The following is a 20,271-nucleotide window of genomic DNA, read 5'->3' as shown; positions in this document are numbered from 1 at the left end:
TTGTATTTCCAGCACCAAGCACAAGGCCTGTCATGAGGTGCTCGCCGGGTCGTGGCTCTTGTTATTGCAAGGGTAGGGGCGGTGATAATGAAAACAAAGCACTAAATTGAACAGACACTGTAAAGAATCAAGTTTTGGTAGGAGATTGGCTATGATGACCAAAGGAGAGAAATCAGATTTTGAGCTTAGGTGACTAGGAAAATGGTGGCACTTAGGACGGGGGAGAAGAGTGGGTGAAGCAGTCTTCCTTGCAGCCAAAGGGCTCCAGGGAGGAATGGGGTCACCGCGAGGAGCGGGGGACGTGGCATGTTCATCTTTCTCTGACGCTAAGGCTGAGAGAGGAGTCTTTGAAAGTCATGCTTGGGAGGTCCTGGCTGACCCTGAGAGCTTTCGGGCACTGGATAAACTTGTGCTGAACGAACAAATGGTCAGTAAGTGGGAGCAGAGCTGTGTGGGACTGTTCAGTTCCTGGTGAGCAGGCAGCAGAGTGAAAAGAAGGGGAAGGAGCTAAAGGAGAGGAAGCGGTTGGAGATGGAAAGGAGTCATAATTGGAGCAAGATCCCAGAGGAAGTAGCAGGAACTCCAGAACGGAGGTTCTCCATAAAACAGAAAACAAAATTCACATTCACCACAGGTTTGGGCCTCGTCAAATCTCTTCCCTCCAAGCTTGAGCCAAAGACTAGGACATCTCCTCTTTTACTGAGCACCTGCTATGCGACAGATACTGTGCTGAATGCTGGAAATGGGAAGGCAAATAGGACAGTCTCTGCTCGCAAAGAGGAGTCAGGGAGAGGAAGCCAGATGTCAAGAGACAAGGGCCAGAAAGCGTGTGGCAGAGGGAGAAGCAGCGCAGCGCTTGAGAGCACAGCCACTGCAGCTGGCCTGCACTTGACTCATTGCCGCGTATTAGCTGCATGACCTCCGCGTGCCTCAGTTTCAACCGGAAAATAAGGATAAGAGCACCAACCTCACAGGGCTGTTTTTGGCAATAAATGATTTAAAACGCACAAAGCACTGAGCACGGTGCCTGTCACATAGTAAGTGTGAAATAAGTGTTAGCGGTTACGATGATGGCGAAAGTTCTTACAGGGTCTAACAGCACAAAGGAAGGAAGGGTCATTGTGACCCACGGCATGGGGGCAGAAGAGGTGCTTCAGGAAAGGCAGCATAGGAACGAGGGGAATTCTTGGAGTCTTAAAATGTTGACAGGAGTCTTGCAGGTGAGCAAGGTGGGGTGGCAGCGAGGGCATTTATGGGCAGAAAAAAAAAAAGTCAGCAAAGACACAGGGTTGTGCTGCATTCAGAGAACTCACGGCTGGAGCGGACGGGGCCGCGGCAAAAGACGAGGCAGGAGAGAAAGGGCGGGGCCGCCACGATAAGGAGCTTGGACTCTTCCCTGTAGGCAACAGAGCCCCACGGGAAGGGAGGGCGCTTTAGCAGGCCGATTCTGTCAGCTACAGGGAAGGATGGCTGTGGTGACAGGAAGGCCAGTCAGGAGAGCATCCGCTTGCACATGTTCTTCACCACCAGCAGGCAGGTCTGAATCCGCCTTCTCAAACCACCCACTTTCCAGTCCTCTGCCGTGCGCTAGATGCTTCTGGTGACAGTGTGAGTGCCGGGGAGGGACAGGACGCAGAGGGAGTCCATTAGGTCTAATGTGGAAACCACCAGTGGGTATCACCCTGCGACAATAGGCTCAGCGCTTCAGATAAAATCTCGTTGGGGCTTCACAGCTGAAACAGACTATCCTCTGCGAAAGCTCTTGCTACCAAGACCCCACTGGTTCGGCAGGAACCAAGGTGTGCGGGGAGTGGGGGGAAGGGGGTTGCCAAGTTCTGCTGTTTCTGGGAAGTGATGAGGAAGAGAGGCTTTGGAGGAAATTGGAATTTGGGCTTCAGAAAGTTACTTGCAGTAATAATAGAATGTCCTAGAGGCGCCACGGAACTGACTGAATGGGTAAGAGGATTAGTGGCATCGAGGCCATGAAACCCTAGTTGGGAACAGGGATGAAGGGCAAAACGTGGGAGCGCTGAGGTGAGCGTCTCCCACAGGCGCTCGCTCGTGGGGTTGCCTTGAGAAAGCTAAGGCTCTCTCAGCAGCCACTGACACCGTGGGCCTCCAGTGGTTGGCACCAGGCAAGTGCTGTCCCCGTGGAGAGGGCTCCGTTGTCCTTTAGTACTGACCTTTCTGCTCAAGGAGCCCAGTGTCCCTTTGCAGTCCCATCCTTTTTAGCTTGACTTGGACCCACTCAGGATACTCCCCCTGTAGTCTCTTCCCAGTCCTGCAGCCCAACCCCTACCTTCCTCTGTATCTGTATTAGCCTCATCCTTGAGCATAACTTCCACACTTGTTTTGGTAAAGATTTTGCCTTCATTAGCTAATTTCTAGAACCACTTTCACCTTAAGACAAAGTTGGTCATTTGCATCTGAACAAATATTTTATGTAGTCATCAGCATCATCCTAGGAATGTTTTAACTTAAGGTCTGTTCGTCAGAGACGCAGAGACTGGGGCGGGACTGGCTGCGTTGTCAGCAGCAGAGCCGGGGAGAGAGCGCGGCGTTGCCTCCCAGTGGAGAAGGCGGCGGTAGAGTTCAGGGTCAGGGTGTCCACCTCTGCTCTTTCCGAGTTGCTCAGCATCTTCCCTCCGGGGCTGCGTTTCTTCAGCTGCGCTGCCTCTAGGAGGGACAGCAGCTGTGGAGCCAAAGTCTCAGCACAGAGGGATCAGAGGCCAGCTCTTTGTGCCCTTTACACTTAGGAGGTGGATTTCCTTAAAACCCCACAGAGCACTTTGGGGACTCCTTTTTGTTAGGCTGCCTTCTAGCAAATGAGAGAACGCGTGAAGAGAAGCACCCTGCAAACAGCTAAGCACTGTTGTCCTTGCTGTGGTTCGGCCCACACACACTCTCAGTCATCGCTCTTGAGCTGAACCACAGCAGGACGTCCTCAGGCTTCTCCACACAAGCTACAGGGACATCAGCCACGTCACGGGCACCTGCTCTAAGCGCTCCTCCTCTCGTCACAGGGTCGCCGGGATGACTGCCACCCTGCTCTGCAACCTGGGCCCATCTCACCCCCATTCCCCCTGCGCCCTAATGCTTTCTGGTAGCTGGGAGCCCAGCTTTTTCTTACCATGTTTATTACCCAGTTCTCTGCTCCTGCCTTGGCTCCCGCTTTCTCTAACAAACATCTGTGCTGCATTAGGCACCTCCTGTCTTTGTGTACCTTTGCCATTTTGCCCCGAAGGCCGTGGATGCCCTCCACACACACCCGGCCAGCACTACCTGAGGCCGTTTTTGGGGGGTGGGGTAGAAGACTGAGCGCAAAGCTTTCACAAAGGACCTCTTATGACCACAGGAGTCTAGAGCCATCCAGAGGAACACCTGACTCGGTCAGCTGACGGTCACTAAGCAGAGAGCCTTTTGGCCCCCAAAGGTTTGGGCCATTTTTCCCACTGCTGCGCCCCCACCCTCCCCTCTCAACTACTTCAAGAAGGTCTCTGAGCCACAGTTCATTGCAACTATCATTTATTAAAAAATATATGTCTCCTTGGAAGGAACACTGGTAAACCAACTAGTGTCATGCTTGCTTTGAATCTCTGCTTTTCTTCCCTGGGAGGGGTAGAGGGTTGAGCGTCACTCAGACTACATCACTTAACATCAGAGAAATCAACAACACTCCCAGCTCACCCCCTCCTCCCCAGAGTCATAGTCGGACACCACTTTACCCCTCTTGCCTCCAATCCAGTGTACTGCGCAGGTGAAGCTGCTGCCCTTTCTTTACCCACATTCTGGGCCCCACACTTTACAGTTAGCCTCATCATGCTGGTAGGAGAACTGTTAACAGACTTCCCAAATCCGGCTGGTAGCGCTCAAAGCATCTTCGACATGTATGCTTTGCGCCGGTAGTGACACAGTGGGCTAGGAAACAACAGGCTCAACCCTGGGGCCCAGCATGTCCGCGCTCTTCTCCCCTGGGTCGTGCCTCCAGCGTGGAGCTGAGGGAGGCATGGTGGCTTCAAAGGAGCATGGTGGGGTGGGGTGGGGTGGGGTGGGGTGCGGTGGGGCGGGGCCCGGGCCACACCTGCCGCCTGCAGTTGCGGTCAGAGAAAAACCCCCTTGACCACAATCACTGCCGTCTGACTCTGGGAAAAAGCAACAAGGTTTCACATCTCAACAGTAAGTGAATCGTAGCTCTACAGCTCAAATTGACAGCATCAAAGTCTACTTTCTTCTTGAAGAAACAGTAAGCTACCAGCTGTTGGTGAGGGACTGGGGTAGGTAGGGCACATGAAGCAGCTGCGAAAAAAACCCAAATCAAACTTCTCATTACGCGGCTGGCCAAGCTCAGGGCCGTCCCGCTGTCCCAGCGCAGAGCTGGAAGGCAAGTGACTCCCCGTCCCTGCCAGTGGGCCCCATGACAGGGCCTCGGCTGAGCCCAGCATGTCCCTGGCAGGTGAGTGAAGGGACACGTTACAGTAGGAGGCCCAGCTCCTGTCGGTTCTCAACTGCCCCCACTTCCCTTTGCGCTGACGGGATGGCCAAGCCCGGGTCACCTAGTCTATCACGAGGCCCGGCTCCTCCAGAACATCATGAGCCTTTAGAACACGGTCAAATTGGATTCTACACATTCACTTAAATAGTAAAAGTAAAATTTGGAGGAATGAAAAGGCTGACACAGTAGCACAACATGGTTTTGGTTTAACAGCAGCTTAAAAATGAACAAAAAGGAAACCTCTCATGCAGACACATCAGGTGGCATAAAACAATCGGCAATTTAATACGGTGGGAGCACCGTTAGCCATTCTCTCGCTCCCCACACGCGGGCCTGACTGTGCCCCAAGGGCAGCATCGGCTCTAGGGTCACAGCTCCAAGCCTCTGGCCCCCAGGCCAAAGCCCTTTCTCACCGTTCTCCGGCTGCCCCCTCCTAAAGAAAAGCCCAGCTCTCAAGAGAATGACCAATGCGGGTGCCCTCGGTACAGCACTTACTACCACTTTCACTCCCTCCCCAACCAGTTGGGATATAAGATGCCATCTGATTGGAATATGAAAATTAAAGCATTTCTCTAATAACACAGTACCATTGATGAAGTCTCCATAGATTTTCTAGTCCAAATGCGTGTGAATATATATATATATTATATGAGAGTGTATAATATATATATATATAATAATTTCTATATATTTTATATAAATTACATATATATATCTATATATAAATAAGATACTTTCTGTCGCCATGACCGCGCTGTCCCAAGCCACGAGGCAGTGTACAGATCGTAGCAAAGCCCGGGAGCCTCTCCTCGCGGGGTGCGCGGGGCTCGCTTCATAAGCCGCGCAGCTGTCCAGTCTGTCTTTCCATCAGTCCTCCTCTCTTCTCTTCGCTTCTGCTTGGTTTTATGAAAACAATGACTCTGATGGATTTGCACCTGTGCTAGTGCTTGGGAAAGGTCCATGCAGGAATGGGCGCAGTCACATGATGAGTGAGATGGCATCATCCCAAAAAATAAACTAAAACAAAACAAAAATTTAAAAAAACAGAACAGGACTAGAAAACTCAATTTTTGGGACATATCTAAAAAGGAGACAAGAACAGTAGTCATCTGTTCTCCCCATGGGGACAGGAATGAAGAGGGAGGAGGGAAGAGGGACTTGATTTCTTCTGTTCACAATAGAATGGTTGGAGGGGATTCTTCAGAGTTTTTCAGGGGATGGGACCCAAATGTAGTGCCCAGACTGGTCCTCAATGATTTGTTTGATTTTGTTATAAATCTCTTCCAGTGAGTCACCCTGTACAATGGCTGAAGAGGAAAACAGAATTATTACTGTGCTCCACAGCAACCCCCTGCCCCAAACCCTGACAGTCTGGCCCATCCCAACTGTCCCACAGCTCAGCCCCGCTCATTCACTAGGCGGCCGTCTGGGAGCCCAGGGCGCTGGGGAAACTGGCGGGCACTGCAGGCCCGGGGCTTGATGTCAACTTGCTAAGACAGTGAGACTGAGCAGCAATTAGTAGGAAAATGTGTTCTTCAAACATGTTTATTGAGCACCCATTAGATGCCAGACCTTGTAGATCATGCCCCTCTTGGCTGCCATGAGGCCGGCAGCTGGTAATTCTAACACGGCCTTACCAGAAGATGTGGAAAATCCTGGTTATCCAGAGCAAGAGCTGAAAAAGCCACAATTTCTGGCAAGGTGCCGTGCTCCTGGGGCCGTCACATCTGCTCCATGTCAGAGGTCAACCCGACAAAAACAAGGACATGGATGCTAACAGAAGAGGGAGCTCCAAGACCCAAGGTATGCGAGGACAGTTATGAATCCTGTCCCCCGGTAACCTTGCAGCACCACCAGCTAGAGTTTACTCAGCACCACCTTGCACACATATGTCCCTGTACTTCAAAAGGTAAGCAACATATTACACAGAAACCTTCCCGACCTTTTAGGAACTGACCCTTCTAAAGTAGGTGACCATATAAACACACACGCACGCGTGTGCACACACCGACAGACAGCCTGAACACCACGCCAGGGAATCATCATCATCAACAAACGTTCACTCAGCACATAAAACATGCAAGGACAAGTGCTGGATGGGGCAGCCTGGGAGGGAGGGAAACAACCTAAAACAGGGAGCCTACAATCTAGGAGGGACATGAAGACGAACAAAAACGATCAAAGGCAGCATTTGGTGATGGTGGTTGATACCAGAAGCTGGCTAAACTCCTCTGGCTGGAGGGCACTTGAGTACTTTGGAAATGCTTGAGCTCAAAAGCACCCAGAAGCTCTGTGCAAGGTGTCTGGGCCTCTTGGAAACACTCACAGAATAGGTGCCCAGCTGCTCCCACGTTACCCCAGCTGTGCAATGGGGAGACTTACCTGTGAAGTATTCTCCAAACTCCTGCTCCAGTTTCATGGCTTTGTCATAGATCTTATTTGCTTGTTCATATGTCTGCCGTCGGTTCATTTCCCTGCCAAAGACACGGAAGAAAACAGTACCCAAAACTAGGTTCTATGTTTTGATTAACATAAAGGACTGTTCCAGGCTCCCTGAAAAGCTGCTCAGCTGCCCTCTGAGAGCACCAGCGGCCCAAGGCTCAGCACTCCTCAAACCTGGAAGGTTTGAAAGCTCAACCAGTAATACACGCAAGAGCACTCGAATCCAAAGGAGCCCCCAGTGAACAGGGTGTGGCGCAGACATTCCACTGGGCACCCATTGGGTCTTACCCCTGCCCAACAAACCACTTGATTTTTCATTTCCTTTCCAGGGCCCTCTCCTAGCCGAGAGTCTCAGCAAATACTTACATAAGCGCTTCAATAGACTTGGGCTTGATGAAAATGGCAATGGGGTAAAGTTGTGACTGCTGCAGCCTCTTGATAGCATTGCCAGAAACATCTAAGATGCAGTGCTTGCCCTGAAACAGCAAAGACTGGCATCAGTGCACCCAGTCCCTGTCTACGCACTGAGCTAACCCAAACATCCGCCTGCGGGAAACATGGGGCCGCCCAGAGAGGCCCGGAAGATTCTACTTCTGAGGTACCCAGGCCCCACATTTTGCTCCTACTACCCAGACAAGGCCACATCTGCAGCTGCAGGTGGGTGACGCCCTGGGGTGAGTTGCGCAGAGGAGACAGATGCCTCCAACCCGGGGCTGGGAACACGCGGAGCGGGCGTGGCCTTGGTCAGCACTGCCACTCGGCAGGCCATGTGCTGGAAGGATGAGGATCCACGCAGCACCTTGGCTGGAGCATTTCTGTGCTCCCTTTGAGGGTAATTTCGTAGGGCCACCGCCTCCGCCTCTCTCCTTACCCTCTCTGCAACTGCCCTCACTGACTGGATGCTGGTCCCATAGAGATTATCGTTGAATTGGCCTGCCTCGATGAACTTGTTGTCCTGAATATCCTTCTCCATCTGTTCTCGGGAGACCACAAAGTGGTAGTCTTGCCCATCCACTTCATTATCACGCCGAGGCCGGGTAGTATCTGCAGGAAGAGAGGAAACGCTCTGTGGCGCAAGGACAACGACCTGCCCCAAGCCCCCGAGAGCTGACTTGTTCCCCCCAACCACCGCTGGGCCCCAGGGCCACTCCAGTGCTTTTCAGATGAGTCAGGGGAAAGAGGCTGGGAAGAAGTTTGTCTTGCCTACATCTCTTCTAACCGCCAGGTTAGAAGCTGGGAGCTATCTGCTTTAGCTTCAACTGGACCAGAAAGGTGGGGTTTCCTGGGCCAAGGTCTGGCAGACAGAGGGTGCCAAACGTGGTACAGGAGCCAGCAAGCCTCACAAGCCGACCAGCGGGCCGCACCCACACCTCGTGGGCGGGGCACCCCCAAGCGTCCAATCGTCCAATCGTTCCCGACCACCACCACTCAAACTCCTCTCCGAGGGAGTGAGCAGGCCGGCCTGATGTCTTAATCCTCCCCACATCAGCTTTGGGGGAATGCGTTGCTGCCTAATCTCTTCCAGGGTGGGTTTTTTCTTTTTACATTTTTTAAAACTATCTATTTTTTTCAGCTGCGCCGGGTCTTACTTGCGGCACGCGGCATCTTCGTGGCGGCATGTGGGATCTAGTTTCCTGACCAGGGATCGAACCTGGGCTCCCTGCATTGGGAGCGTGGAGTCTTAGCCACTGGACCAGCAGGGAACTCCCTCTTCCAGGGTGTTAGATGCACCCTGTTCCCAGAGAACCCTAGAACCTGGCTGCAGGCCCTTTCCATAAAACATCAGAGCAACAATTCCCAGGGCACCAACGCCTCCCTCCCAAAGATGCCCTGGGCTTTTACGTGGTACACAGGATCCAAATTTATGCGGGAACTCCGAAATCAGGTCATCGTTGACTCTGTCCTTCATTGGGCCCAGGATGATGACAGGCCTTGCATAGTGAACTGGAGAGCAAGCACGGAGACAGTCAGTGAGGCCCCCACCAGATGGCCTGTTGTCCCTCCCCGTCTGCCTGGAGCACTGAGGCTCTGGAGCCACTGCTCAGATGGGAGAGCACATCTTCGGCCATTCTGCCTTTTAACTACAAAGACATCAAAGAGCCTTTAATTTGAGAATATCTAAGTCCAAGGCAAGTATGAAATCAGAAGCCTCTCCCTTTCCGACAGATTCAGGAGAAATCTCTGCATGGGCACCAACAGCTGAGCAAGGGTTTTCAGAGCAGCCACGGAAGGGAGGGACCGGAGCCTCTCTTTTAGCAGTGGCCACATCCACTGAAATCAACCTCTGCCATCCTTGTCAATCTGTCCTATCCTTCGGAAAGCATCCCAGCAGCAAGCAAAGGTATAGTGAGGGATGCACACTGGGTGGCCTTCCCTGTTCTCTCTAACACTAGGAAGAAGTAGATGAGAAGGAGGCACCCAGGGGCTGGATGCCCTCCTACTCCCCCACCTTCACCCCTCTGCCGCCACGGCCAACCACTGGGCCGGGCCCCATGACCACCAGACTGGCTCAAAGGCAAGGCTCTCAGAAGGGGGCTTACTTTCTTGCCGTGTCACTGGCTCATATGACAAAATAGCATCCTCTTGTCCTTCTGCAACAAAAAAGGGAGACATGTTAGCACTTTATAATCTGCCTCCCTGTGTCCTCATCTCCCTACAACGTTCACTTCACCCCCACCTCTGCCAGAAAACAGCCTTGTCAGCTGGTACTTGCTAACACCTGCCCTTGGGCCTGTCTACTTCCCACTGGCAAGAAAGCACAGGAAGACCTTCACCGCCCCGGGGACAGGAGTCAGGAGTCCTCTTGTTCAGTGAAATATAGCTGAGCAAAGGGACATGACCCAGAAGCCATGACGCCTCCACCAAAAGCCACCTCAATTTCTCAGAACTCTTCTTATAGGTAATAGTCTACTGTGCTCAGTTGCCTTCTTGCTCTGGTGAGAATCACAGGAAAGCATCAACTGGTCGAGACACACTGCCTGTGTCCCCTCATCCGTGGGCAAGGGAGTCAGGGCACTCATGCAGGTCCCCAAAGATGCAACTAAACTTTGCCCCTTTTAAGGGTCTACCTATCTCCCCTTCACTGGAAGAAGCAACCAGAAAAGTGGCACAAGGCTGGGCTAAGGTCCTCAGTGCCCTTTAAGAGCAGTGCTTAGCACCGCTCTCCCCTCACGGTAGAGCTCCATCTATCCTAGCAGTGATGAGCTCTTCCTAAAACAGTCACCAAGCGACGTGGTACTGGGCGCTAGGAGGTCCCAAAGTGGCCGACGGCAGTGCCGGGGAAGGCAGCGATATCTGCATCAAGCCCCAGGATGCATTCTCAGGGCCTCCAGCCACAATTCCTGAGAGGCCAGTAGTCTCAAAGTTCATGCAGCTTGAATTGTGGCTTCTCTGGCCTGGTCACAGGATCTCTGAAGGAAAACTGGGCAGTCATCTGGTCATTTAGCCCAGCTAAAAGGTAAGGACACCAAGCCTTAACCCAGGAAGTACTAGTGACCTGGAAAGGCAATTCAGAACAATATCCCACAGGAGCCATTCTTCTTTTGGTCTCTGAGCAAATCTGTAAAACTGGCAGCACCTACAGCCCATAGTGGCTATGGCAGGGATTTGCTCACTGGCTGCTCAGCCTTCCCAGGGCCCAGGGAAGCTTTTAAGTCAGGTCCTGGCCAGAACTGCAGGGCTTATGCTCTCCCCTTTAATCCACAGCCTAAACCCCATCCCATAAGGACAAAATGGCCACAGCATTTCCAGGATCTCCAAGTGTACATGGCTAAAAGAAGCACTAGCCTCTGAACAGAAATGGCAGCCGTGCAACGCTGGAATGAGGATGGCTGGGACACGTGGTAGAGCTACATGACATGGGGGAGAATGACACACACTTACTGGAACTGCTTTCGCTGTCACTGGTGTTGGATGTCACTCCCTCTGCAAGCCAACAAGAAAGAGACTCCGATTCAGAACACACCACTGAGAGGTCACACGCGGCACAAAACTCAAATGCTCCAAGAGCCAGACACTGAGCTGCCAACCAAGTCAGGCCACGGGAGGCCTGCCACATCAGGCTACCAGCTGGGAGGCACAGCTCCAATCCTGAGCCCCGGCCACCTCGCACTTGTCCCCAGGGCCCTCTGGGGCTGCCAAGGCCCTCCCTATAGACTACCAGCTTCCAATCTTTGGCAGCATCCTCTTCATCTGAATCAGAAGAACTGACTTGGACGGTTTCCAAATCCTATCCCAAAATGCACCTCCCAATGCTAGACGGGCAGTGACAGTAGCAAAGGAAGCCCAGCGACCAGGCTGCTCTTGAATTTCCTCCCCACATAGAACCCCTGAAGTACAGAATTGTGCAGGACTAAGAGGCTAAGCACTGGGTTGGCTGAGCAGTCAGCAGGGAATGACGTGTTGGCCAATGGGTGGAACCAACAGCCCTCCTGCCACTGCTACCTGGAAAGAGGGCTTGGCCCCAGCGGTGAAGGGGGATGCTCCTCCGTCCAGGAGAAGACAGACACGTCACAACACAGAGACAACAAATGAAGAAGAACACTGGGAAGACAAGACGATCCTCCTGTCTCAGACTGTTGGGGCCTCCCCGCATCTGAGCGGGCACAGCAGCCACACTCACAGGAGGCACAGAGCACAGTTTGGCCCAAAGAAAGCCCATCGCTCCCAAGACGACAGGCGAATGAAGATGAAACATGGAAAACAACGAACTATGGAGTGAGACACTGCTCGTTTCAGCCAAGATGACACTGTTCCAGACCGTGATATGCTGTGGCCCCCAGGAAGGACTGGCTGAGTCACCACCCATGCTAGTTCCTGAGCAACCCCCCGATGAAGCTCCTTTACCCTCATGCCTTTATTACTTATGGAAGGAGAGTATCCACTAACAGAACCTGCCCGGCACGGCCGCATGTGTGTGCCCGTGCCTGTGTGCACAGCAGGGAGGCTAAGGCCCTGTCATCTAGGTCCCTTCCTTTTTCAAGTCTAGGATTATTTTCCAGAGGGGAGAGGTTGGTCAGAGTTTTCCCAAGCTAAAGCACTAAATATATATAGTCCAGAAAATGCTGTCGAGGCTCCCACCCGCTCAGCCCCTTAGAGGTGCTCTGTGGGGAGCCAGCCCACAGCCATCTGCTGAGGCCCCTGAACCTTCTGGGACATCCCAGATGTACGCTGGGTAAAGGGCTTCACAGTACTCTTACCCCCTGTTTAGAGAGACTGAAACAACTAATTCTTAAGTCCAATTCTTTAGTGCTGTGTCACTGGAAGAAGAATACAACGGGCGGGTACCCCTCACCTCAACAATAGGTTAGAGATGAGCTGAGTGGTCACCCCTGGAGAAGCACTTCTTGCCCCCCCTCACTTATAAGGTGGGATGCCAAGACGGCTCCACACCATTTCAAGGTACAAAAGGAAAAAAAGAGACATGGATGATAGGCTTTTATTAGGGTACCAGGGATCCAGAGCAAAAGTGTGACATTCAGAGCCACTTCTAATTCCTCCTGCTGTGGTACCAGTTCTCACAAATTCTCTCACTGCCCTCCCCTCCGCCCTTTGCCCTCACCCATGTCCCCTATACCCCAACCCCAGCAACTCCACTCATGCCAGAAATACAGTTAACGGTATGTAAGTTTGACTTACTCAGGTTCTTTGCTCCATAATAATCGTCACTTAACCCAGGGAAGTCCTAATTTCACAGACAGCAGGACAAAGTGGGAGGTAGGGAGGGAGGGAGGGAGGAAGGAAGGGAGGGAGGGAGGAAGGGAGGGAGGGAGGGAGGGAAAGAATTGGGGAGAAGACAGAAAATAGAGAAAAAGACAAGGGGAAGGAAGAATACAGAGCCAGGTGAGCATCAGTGACAGAAGTATGAAATACTATGAAGACCTATAAATATAGCCAGGTTAAGAACTTTGCTACAGAAAGAACATCCCAGGTCATATATGATGCCTGGACTTCATGCTGCCCAATTTGCTGCCAAAAGGCCCTGGAGTGGATGACCTTTTTGAGGTGGTCTATATATAGCCTACAGGCCGACAGGACAGACAGGTGACTTACCAAGGCTTGGAGCACCTGCTTTGACTAAATGTGTAGTTACACAGCCATCTCTGCTTTGCCCCTGAAATCACCATTTCCCTCTGAGGGTGAATGAAAAATCAAACATCTATGTGTGGCAGACAGGCCGGCAGAATTATCATCATCCCAAGGAGCTTTTGTCCAATACTGACTCACTCTGTCCAAACCCTTCAGGGAAAGCTTCATGCAGTCTGAGGTGTGGGCTTCCAAGCTGACCTGAGTTGTGCAGACCACAGGGGATGAGCTCAGCTTCTGGAGAATAAGCACTAGGCAGTTTCAACTCTTATCCAGCCGCCAATCCCCTCCCCCATTCAGCTGGGCCGCCCAACAGTGAAGCCTCCCCAGGCTGGGCTCAGCACGGAAGTTCTGGAACTTGTCTGGTGAACTGTGGTGACCTCACCTCAGGCCTCTGTCTCAGACCGCCTCCTACTGCACCTAGTGCTTCTTATTGAGCTGCCCAGGACTGTGAGCCCTAACCAGCATCTGGATGAGGGCACCCTTGTAATCTACTAGCTGCCACCCCAGACGCTGATGACCTATGTATCCCATGACCATGAAACATGCTGGCCTAGAAAAAGGACATTCCCTATCGGAACTAGTCAGTCTCCTGCTGTCCCAACAGCTCAGGACCCCGAGACCCCTCCTTGTGAGGCAGAAGAGGAGAGGTTTACAATTCACCATGAGCCATGTGAGAAATATTTTAGCAGCCTGACCTGGTATTTAAGGTTAGGGTGAGAGCAGTTAATTTCTGAGGCACATGGTAGAAAGAGAATATTTCTCAGGATGGCAAGTTCATTTAGCCCAGCTTTATGGCCTTTTCTATCAAACCAGCTTTGTGTTTCTCAATAAACCTTTATTTGGACAATGTTTAGTAAACCACGTTCGGTGTCAATTCCTTTAAGCAAGCAGGATTTTATTTTGAAAGCTGGCTCTGTAACACTCTGGGAAGACAGTGAGTCTGTTAGAGCTGTGTGAACATCCCTATGCATTACACACATATGCATGTGCGTGTAATTCAAGAAGGAGGCCCAACTCCAGGTGTCCAGGGAAGAAAAGGCTCTTCTCTTGACATAGATGAGTGAAGATAAGGGAAAGAAAACACAAGAGGAAGAAGCCAGGAGAGCAACACTGAGTCCCTAGACTTGGTTTTCTTGAAAAACCGTTTTTCTGAACTGTGGCTGATAACTGCTCATCACCACCACAGCAGAGCTCAGCCCGGCACTCCCAATGCCAGTGCCAGCGACTTCCTGGTGGGCAAGCCCTGGGACCAGTTCTACCTCAGAGCCTCCAACATTCTTTCAGAGCGAGGAGCTGGACAAAAAAGACCCAACGTCTCCCTGTGCAGACCAATTTCTACCCTGACTCTGCAAATAAGCAGGTACACACACACACACACACACACGCACACACACACACACACACACACACACACACGCATGCACACATGGCAGATAGACAGGGGGACCAACACACACGGACACACACACACCCACACCCATACCCACACACACTTTCCCAGTCTTCGGTGCAAATGAGGAAGAGAGGGCGGGGCTGTGGGTGGCCTGCTCTCTGTTCCCTGCTGCTACTTACGTTCCTGTACGCTGCTCTCCTGGGCCATGTTTTCTTTGCTCTTGTAAAATGGAAACTTTCGAGAGAGGCGGAAACTCTTTTTACGTTTCGTTTTGATCGACTGTGAAAGAACATGAAGATGGAGGGGAAGGACAGAAGAAAAAAAAAAACAGAACAATGGATTTTAAAGCATGCAAGAAAAACTAAAATGGAGACAATGGTGAGCTAAACAAAAGACCATCTCTCACAAATGGAGTCTATGAGATTAAATGAAAGTTGATGTAAGAGGAAAATTATGTTTACAGGAAAATGTTGTAGGGATGTTAGAGGTTTCTACCTAATCCAGACTCACAGCACTCACTGGTACTTCCTAAAGGATAAAGGTCACTGTAGCCTCCTGGACACATGCCCTAAGGTGCCACTGATACACACAGAGTCATCTACTCCGTGTCTCTCTTCCCTCTACCGCTCCGGAAGTTCTTTGGCCTGTGAAGCTCACAGAAGAAAAGGGGTGAATGGAGAGAGCCCTCATGCCTCGTTTGGTGTGAAGGGCAGTCGGAGCTCTGGGGCTGGCCTTGCTGGCTGGATGATGAGGCCAGGCTCTGTTCAGGGTCCCCACAGCTCCGAAAGGGTCTACAGCCAGGGAGACACCCACAAGTGGTTTCATGTGCCCCAAGAAAGTCAGCCTTCCAAACAGTCCAACTCCAACACATCTTCAAGAGCCAGTTACCCAGGGGGGAGGAGTATATACTGGCTGTAGAGGTTGGGTGCCCGCTCTCTCTGCTTTGTGAAAAGCAGTCAGTATTCTGATAGGACAGAGCCAGCGCCCTGAAAAAGAGATATTCTTTTGTGCTCGCCAGTTCTCTTATCCACCAGACAGACTTCAAGCTTCTTATGCCTCTTCACATATGGCTGACTTCCTTGGGGATCCCCACTTACCCTGTTAGACTCAATCATCCCCGTCCTGGCATGAAACTTCACGGTTTTCAATCGAGCCCTTTCTTTCTTTTCCACCCTGTTTTGGAGTCAGAAAGAAGTCCTGTTACTGCCAGTGCATGGTCTCAGCAGTGGGTTGCAGTGGGCACAGCAGCCATCTTTGACTCACTGAATCGTAACCATGTCCTGAGCACCAACTCTCTACCAAAAAGGAGTAATAAAGCACATCCACTGCTCTCAAGCAACTTATAGTATAATTGGTAAAAAAGAAATCAATACCAGGAACAGGGTAAGGAAAACCTCGCTCATGATCATGACGACTCACCTCTTCTTACTGGGGATCACACCAATTTGCTCACTTTCTCCATGGGGGGTCACCAGTCTCGCCTGCCACCACTCATCATCAGAGGCGTTAATGACATGTAGAATGTCACCATAGGAGAAGCTGAGGCCTTGGCTCGGCAGGCAGCTGTCCCGAGTCCGGTCATAATCAAACAAGGCCCTGGAAACAAACAGTGAAAGATGAAATGGTCATCTCAACCCTAAATAGGTGGAAGGATGACAGAGGAAGGCCAACCCAAAGAGTCAGCACACACCCAGCAGCCTTACAGCAGACCAGAAGGAATTCTGTGGGAGACTGCATCCTTCTTTCAGTCTTGACATTGTAAATATCCCACTCTCCCAACAAGGGGCGTAAGGGAAAACAATCTTTCACGAGTCCCATCTCCTCCCAGCTTCTGGACATGAAGTGTGAGTCCGAAGCAGAACACCCTCGCTAGTCTTCTCCCTCAGCCACATCCTAGGGAAACAAGTTAGCTCTGCCAATGGGCTGTCTCAGTTTACAACAAATCTTTAAAAAGTAGTTGAAGATAGGACACAAAAATGTTAACTACAATCCCAAACAATGAATGGTAAATGCTGTAGAAATACAAAAGAGAAAAGGGCCGTGCATCCTGGGGCAGCGAAAGAAAAAGCTAAGGCTGATGTTGACCCGCACAAGGATAAAGTTGAAGGGGCCCCTACAAAGAAGTCTCCCAGTTCAGTCTCTCTCTCTCATATACGGGGAAATGGAGGCTCAAGGAGGAAGAATAATTTGACTGAGGTCACACACCAAAATAACTGGGACAGAAGCCAGGTCCTCTGACAAGACATGCAGAGTAAAGATTAAAGGGGAGGGTAGGAGAAGGTGGGGAGAGAGCTATTCCATCTAGGCTTGAAAAAAAGGAGGAAACCAGCTTGGTTGCAGCTGAGAGTCATGGAAAATGAGGCTGGAAATAAAGGTCTGGGGCCAATTTTGGAAGGTCTTGAATAGACCTGATCTAGTGACCCCTGAAGATTTGGGAGTAAGGAAGTGACACATCAAAAGAGACTTAGGAACATTAATCTGACCTCACATATGATGAGATAGCAGGGAAAGGGGGTGGATTTGAAGGAACATTTAAACCAAAGCTACAAGCTCAATCCTTCAGGATACACCGCTGACTTCGGCTCTGGTGAAGCTGGTGGTACTTGACAGCAGAGCTCCCCTGCTCAAGGAACAAACACATCTACATGAAAGTGTCTACTTTTCTCATCCACTGGATCTCTCCTCATACGCAGTCACCACAAATGGGTGATTTCAGTGAGAAGTCTGTATTTTTCTACTTGCAATCTAGGCTCTGTCTTCTTCATATTCTCTGTTAACACCTTTGCACATACAGCCCAGCAGATTTCCCAGAACTAGTTCCAAGACTTAGACTTCTACCTGCAATACAGTGGTCTGTGGCTCGGAGGGAAGCTGCAAAGTAAAACATACTATTTCCCCATGTGCAGGCCGGCCCAAATGAAATGCAGAAGGTCATAAAACTGTGGAGCGTGAAACACCCATCTACATCTTAAACTTCTTAAAATGGAATCCTTAAGAAGTCACTGTCAGAGTATTTGAAAATGAAAATACCCAAATTCTGACAAAAAGCCCTTTATCTCCCTCAATTTACACACTCAAAGCAATAAGGAGAGAGGCTGAGGTCAGCAGATTAAGGAGGCCCTCCATCCCCAAGGTTCTTTCTGGGCTTTGTGTGATAGAATCAAATCTGAACACGTTTGCACTGCATTCGAAACTGAGTGTCCTAAAGCAAGGAAGCTATTCTGTCAGAGCTTCCTACGAACACGTACATGGTGAAGACCTTATCCTAAGTGACAATGAGAAACACTAAATGTCATTATGGGCTTCAAAGATTAAAACAAATATAGTAAGGAAAAGAAAAGAGCTTGGATTCTGTACAAATTAGTTTGGGGAGGGAAGGAAGAAGATGTTTAAATGAGTTAGGAGAGATTAGGATGAGGCTGTAGAAGATTAGAAGGGAGCGTTTGCTGGTTACAAGTTTAAAACATAAAAGGGACAATCCAATATATATTTTAGCACCTCACAGAACCATATTGACCTGTGGCAACAGCAGTAAGAAGCTGGAGTACATATAGTAAAGTTGATGTAAACATTTTCTGCATGAGGAATCCAATTATTGGTAATTGATTAAACATCTGAGATTTAAATAAAACTAATAGGTCAGTTTACTTCCAAGATGAATTTTGGATACTTTACAATATTAAAACACATAACACGAGCTAAGTAAAAACAAAATAAGCACAGATCCAAGGCAACAAGAATGCCAGCAGTTCCCACTGCGTGTCAGGAATGGAACTGTTTGGTTTGTTTTTAAACCACAGGCATGTGTTCCTTTTACGACTTTCAAAAAATGTAACTCAATTTAAAAAGGAACTGCTTTCAAATATTTTAGCTGTTTCTTTTTCTTTTCTAACATATTTCTAAACAACTGCTGCTTCTTGCTTTGTTTTTTTACATTTTAGACATTATGTATTGGTCTTCTATAGCACTCACCCATTTTTTTCCCCCTGCCCTCCCAATTTAGTTACATCACATTTTTTTGGTTAAACAATATTTAATTTTACATCATTATGTAAGTGGTGTTCATAGATGACTACCCCTCCTTTCCTATAAACTTTTTCTATTGTTGTCTTTTTCTTAACAAATTTATTTGTTTATTTTTGGCTGTGTTGGGTCTTCGTTGCTGCGCATGGGCTTTCTCTAGTTGCCATGAGCCGGGGGGGCTACTCTTTGTGGTGGTATGTGGGCTCCTCATTGCGGTGGCTTCTCTTGTTGCGGAGCATGAGCTCTAGGTGCGTGAGCTTCAGTAGCTGTGGCACATGGGCTCAGTAGTTGTGGCTCGCAGGCTCTAGAGCGCAGGCTCAGTAGTTGTGGCTCACGGGCTTCGTTGCGCCGCAGTATGTGGAATCTTCCCAGACCAGAGCTTGAACCCGTGTCCCCTGCATTGGCAGGCGGATTCTTAACCACTGCACCACCAGGGAAGTCCTCTATTGTTTTTTTCCTAGTGGAAGTAAATGCCTGATTTTTCATTTGACTATATTTCTACATCCCTATTATTTTGTAACTCCCTTATTTAACACATAGAAGGCTATTTAGATTTACTATTTCTTTTTGCTACAGTTAAAATATTTGAAAGCAGTTACCTTTGTGTAGCAAGAAAGGGGGTGAATAGGCAAGGGGTTAAATTTTTTGCATATGCTATTGTAATATTTGACATTTTAAACTATCCATATGCATTAATTTCATTAAAAATTAAATTAAAATAATATAAGCTCATTATAGAATATTTGAAAAATATAAAGCCTAAAAATAGAAAAATCACATTTAATGTAACTTAGAAGTAACTCTTCATACTGTTGTGGTATTGTATAATATTGCATAATAAACACACAAATCAAAAAATATATATTTCTCTAAGTTACAAACATGGTGTGTATACACAATTTTGCAACCTTACTTGTCACTTGAAATTGTATCCTTAATATTTCCCATATCATTGACTATTCTTCAAAACTAATATTTTAAATGATGATACAATAGTCTATTCTTAAGGATATTCATTAATTAAGCAAATATTTCTCAGCATCTAATATGAACAGACACCACTCTTCTAGGCACTTTAAAAAAAGAAAAAAAAAAAGGGCTGGGGGAGTCAATAAACCAGGCACCTGACTTGAGTCATTTACTTCAGATGAGGAACCTGTTTGGCTCTAAGTTCCCTGGCAAAAAAGGTAAAAAAGGCAATTTCCCAATAAAATGTAGTACCTAAGTTTATCTACATTCTATCTGATGAATTTGTGAATGAGCAATAGTGAACAACAGAATGGACAACGCTTTTTTTAAACCATGATTTTGTTAAAAACATAGCAGCCTAAAATTTGAATTTGAAATTCTGAACTACAATATCATTCTCAGTTGAGAACGTAAAAGGTGAATTGACAAGAATTTCCTTTTCTATCAATCGGAACAGCAAATGAGAAGAGCTCTGCAGAACACTGAAACCTCAAGGGTCATTTCATCCCACTTCCTATCTAATAAAGGAAATTCCTTTGATATTCTCTGAATTTCTTTCCAGTGCAAACATTTAATGAGTCTGAGTCCTTCCTAGGTCTTCTCTACCAGGCTAAACATTCCTAATTCCTTCAACAGTCCTTCCATTGTCATGATCTTGATTTGTTTTCCAAAGCCTTCAGAGGGAGCATAGGTCATAGCGAGCTTGGGGAATCTATGGGGAGGTGTTAACTTTGAACTGGGCCTCGATGACGGTTCAGATTTCAAAGACAGAGATGGGGAGAGGCCCATCCGGCTAGAAGGAACAGCATGAGCAGAAGCTCGGAGGCAAGCAGCCCAGGGCCTGCCTGTGGACAGCCTGGAGTCC

General features: G+C 49.2%; 1 protein-coding gene across 14 annotated transcripts in view; it reads right to left on the bottom strand.

Annotated features, from left to right (window-relative positions):
- Positions 1-3,508: 3,508 nt before the first annotated feature.
- DLG3 (discs large MAGUK scaffold protein 3) overlaps positions 3,509-20,271 on the bottom strand; it is a 63,631-nt gene continuing 46,868 nt past the window's right edge. For 10 of the 14 annotated variants that reach the window (XM_082376591.1, XM_082376590.1, XM_082376580.1 and 7 more), the window contains 10 exons: positions 15,834-16,010; positions 15,512-15,587; positions 14,594-14,693; positions 10,817-10,858; positions 9,475-9,525; positions 8,777-8,878; positions 7,806-7,978; positions 7,301-7,410; positions 6,875-6,966; positions 3,509-5,799 (listed from right to left, as the gene is read on the bottom strand). In XM_082376591.1, coding sequence (XP_082232717.1) covers positions 5,693-5,799; positions 6,875-6,966; positions 7,301-7,410; positions 7,806-7,978; positions 8,777-8,878; positions 9,475-9,525; positions 10,817-10,858; positions 14,594-14,693; positions 15,512-15,587; positions 15,834-16,010 — 1,030 coding nt within the window. In that variant the 3' untranslated portion in view covers positions 3,509-5,692. Of the gene's footprint in view, positions 5,800-6,874; positions 6,967-7,300; positions 7,411-7,805; positions 7,979-8,776; positions 8,879-9,474; positions 9,526-10,816; positions 10,859-12,571; positions 12,618-14,593; positions 14,694-15,511; positions 15,588-15,833; positions 16,011-20,271 lie in introns of all 14 variants that reach the window. The other 4 variants (XM_082376586.1, XM_082376588.1, XM_082376587.1 and 1 more) reach the window with 2 other exon arrangements.

This window comes from Balaenoptera borealis (genome assembly GCF_965194805.1).
Source record: "Balaenoptera borealis genome assembly, chromosome: X".
Taxonomy (NCBI): Eukaryota; Metazoa; Chordata; class Mammalia; order Artiodactyla; family Balaenopteridae; genus Balaenoptera; species Balaenoptera borealis.
The sequence above is the reverse complement of the archived record's forward strand: the minus strand, read 5'-3'. Positions and strand labels throughout refer to the sequence as shown.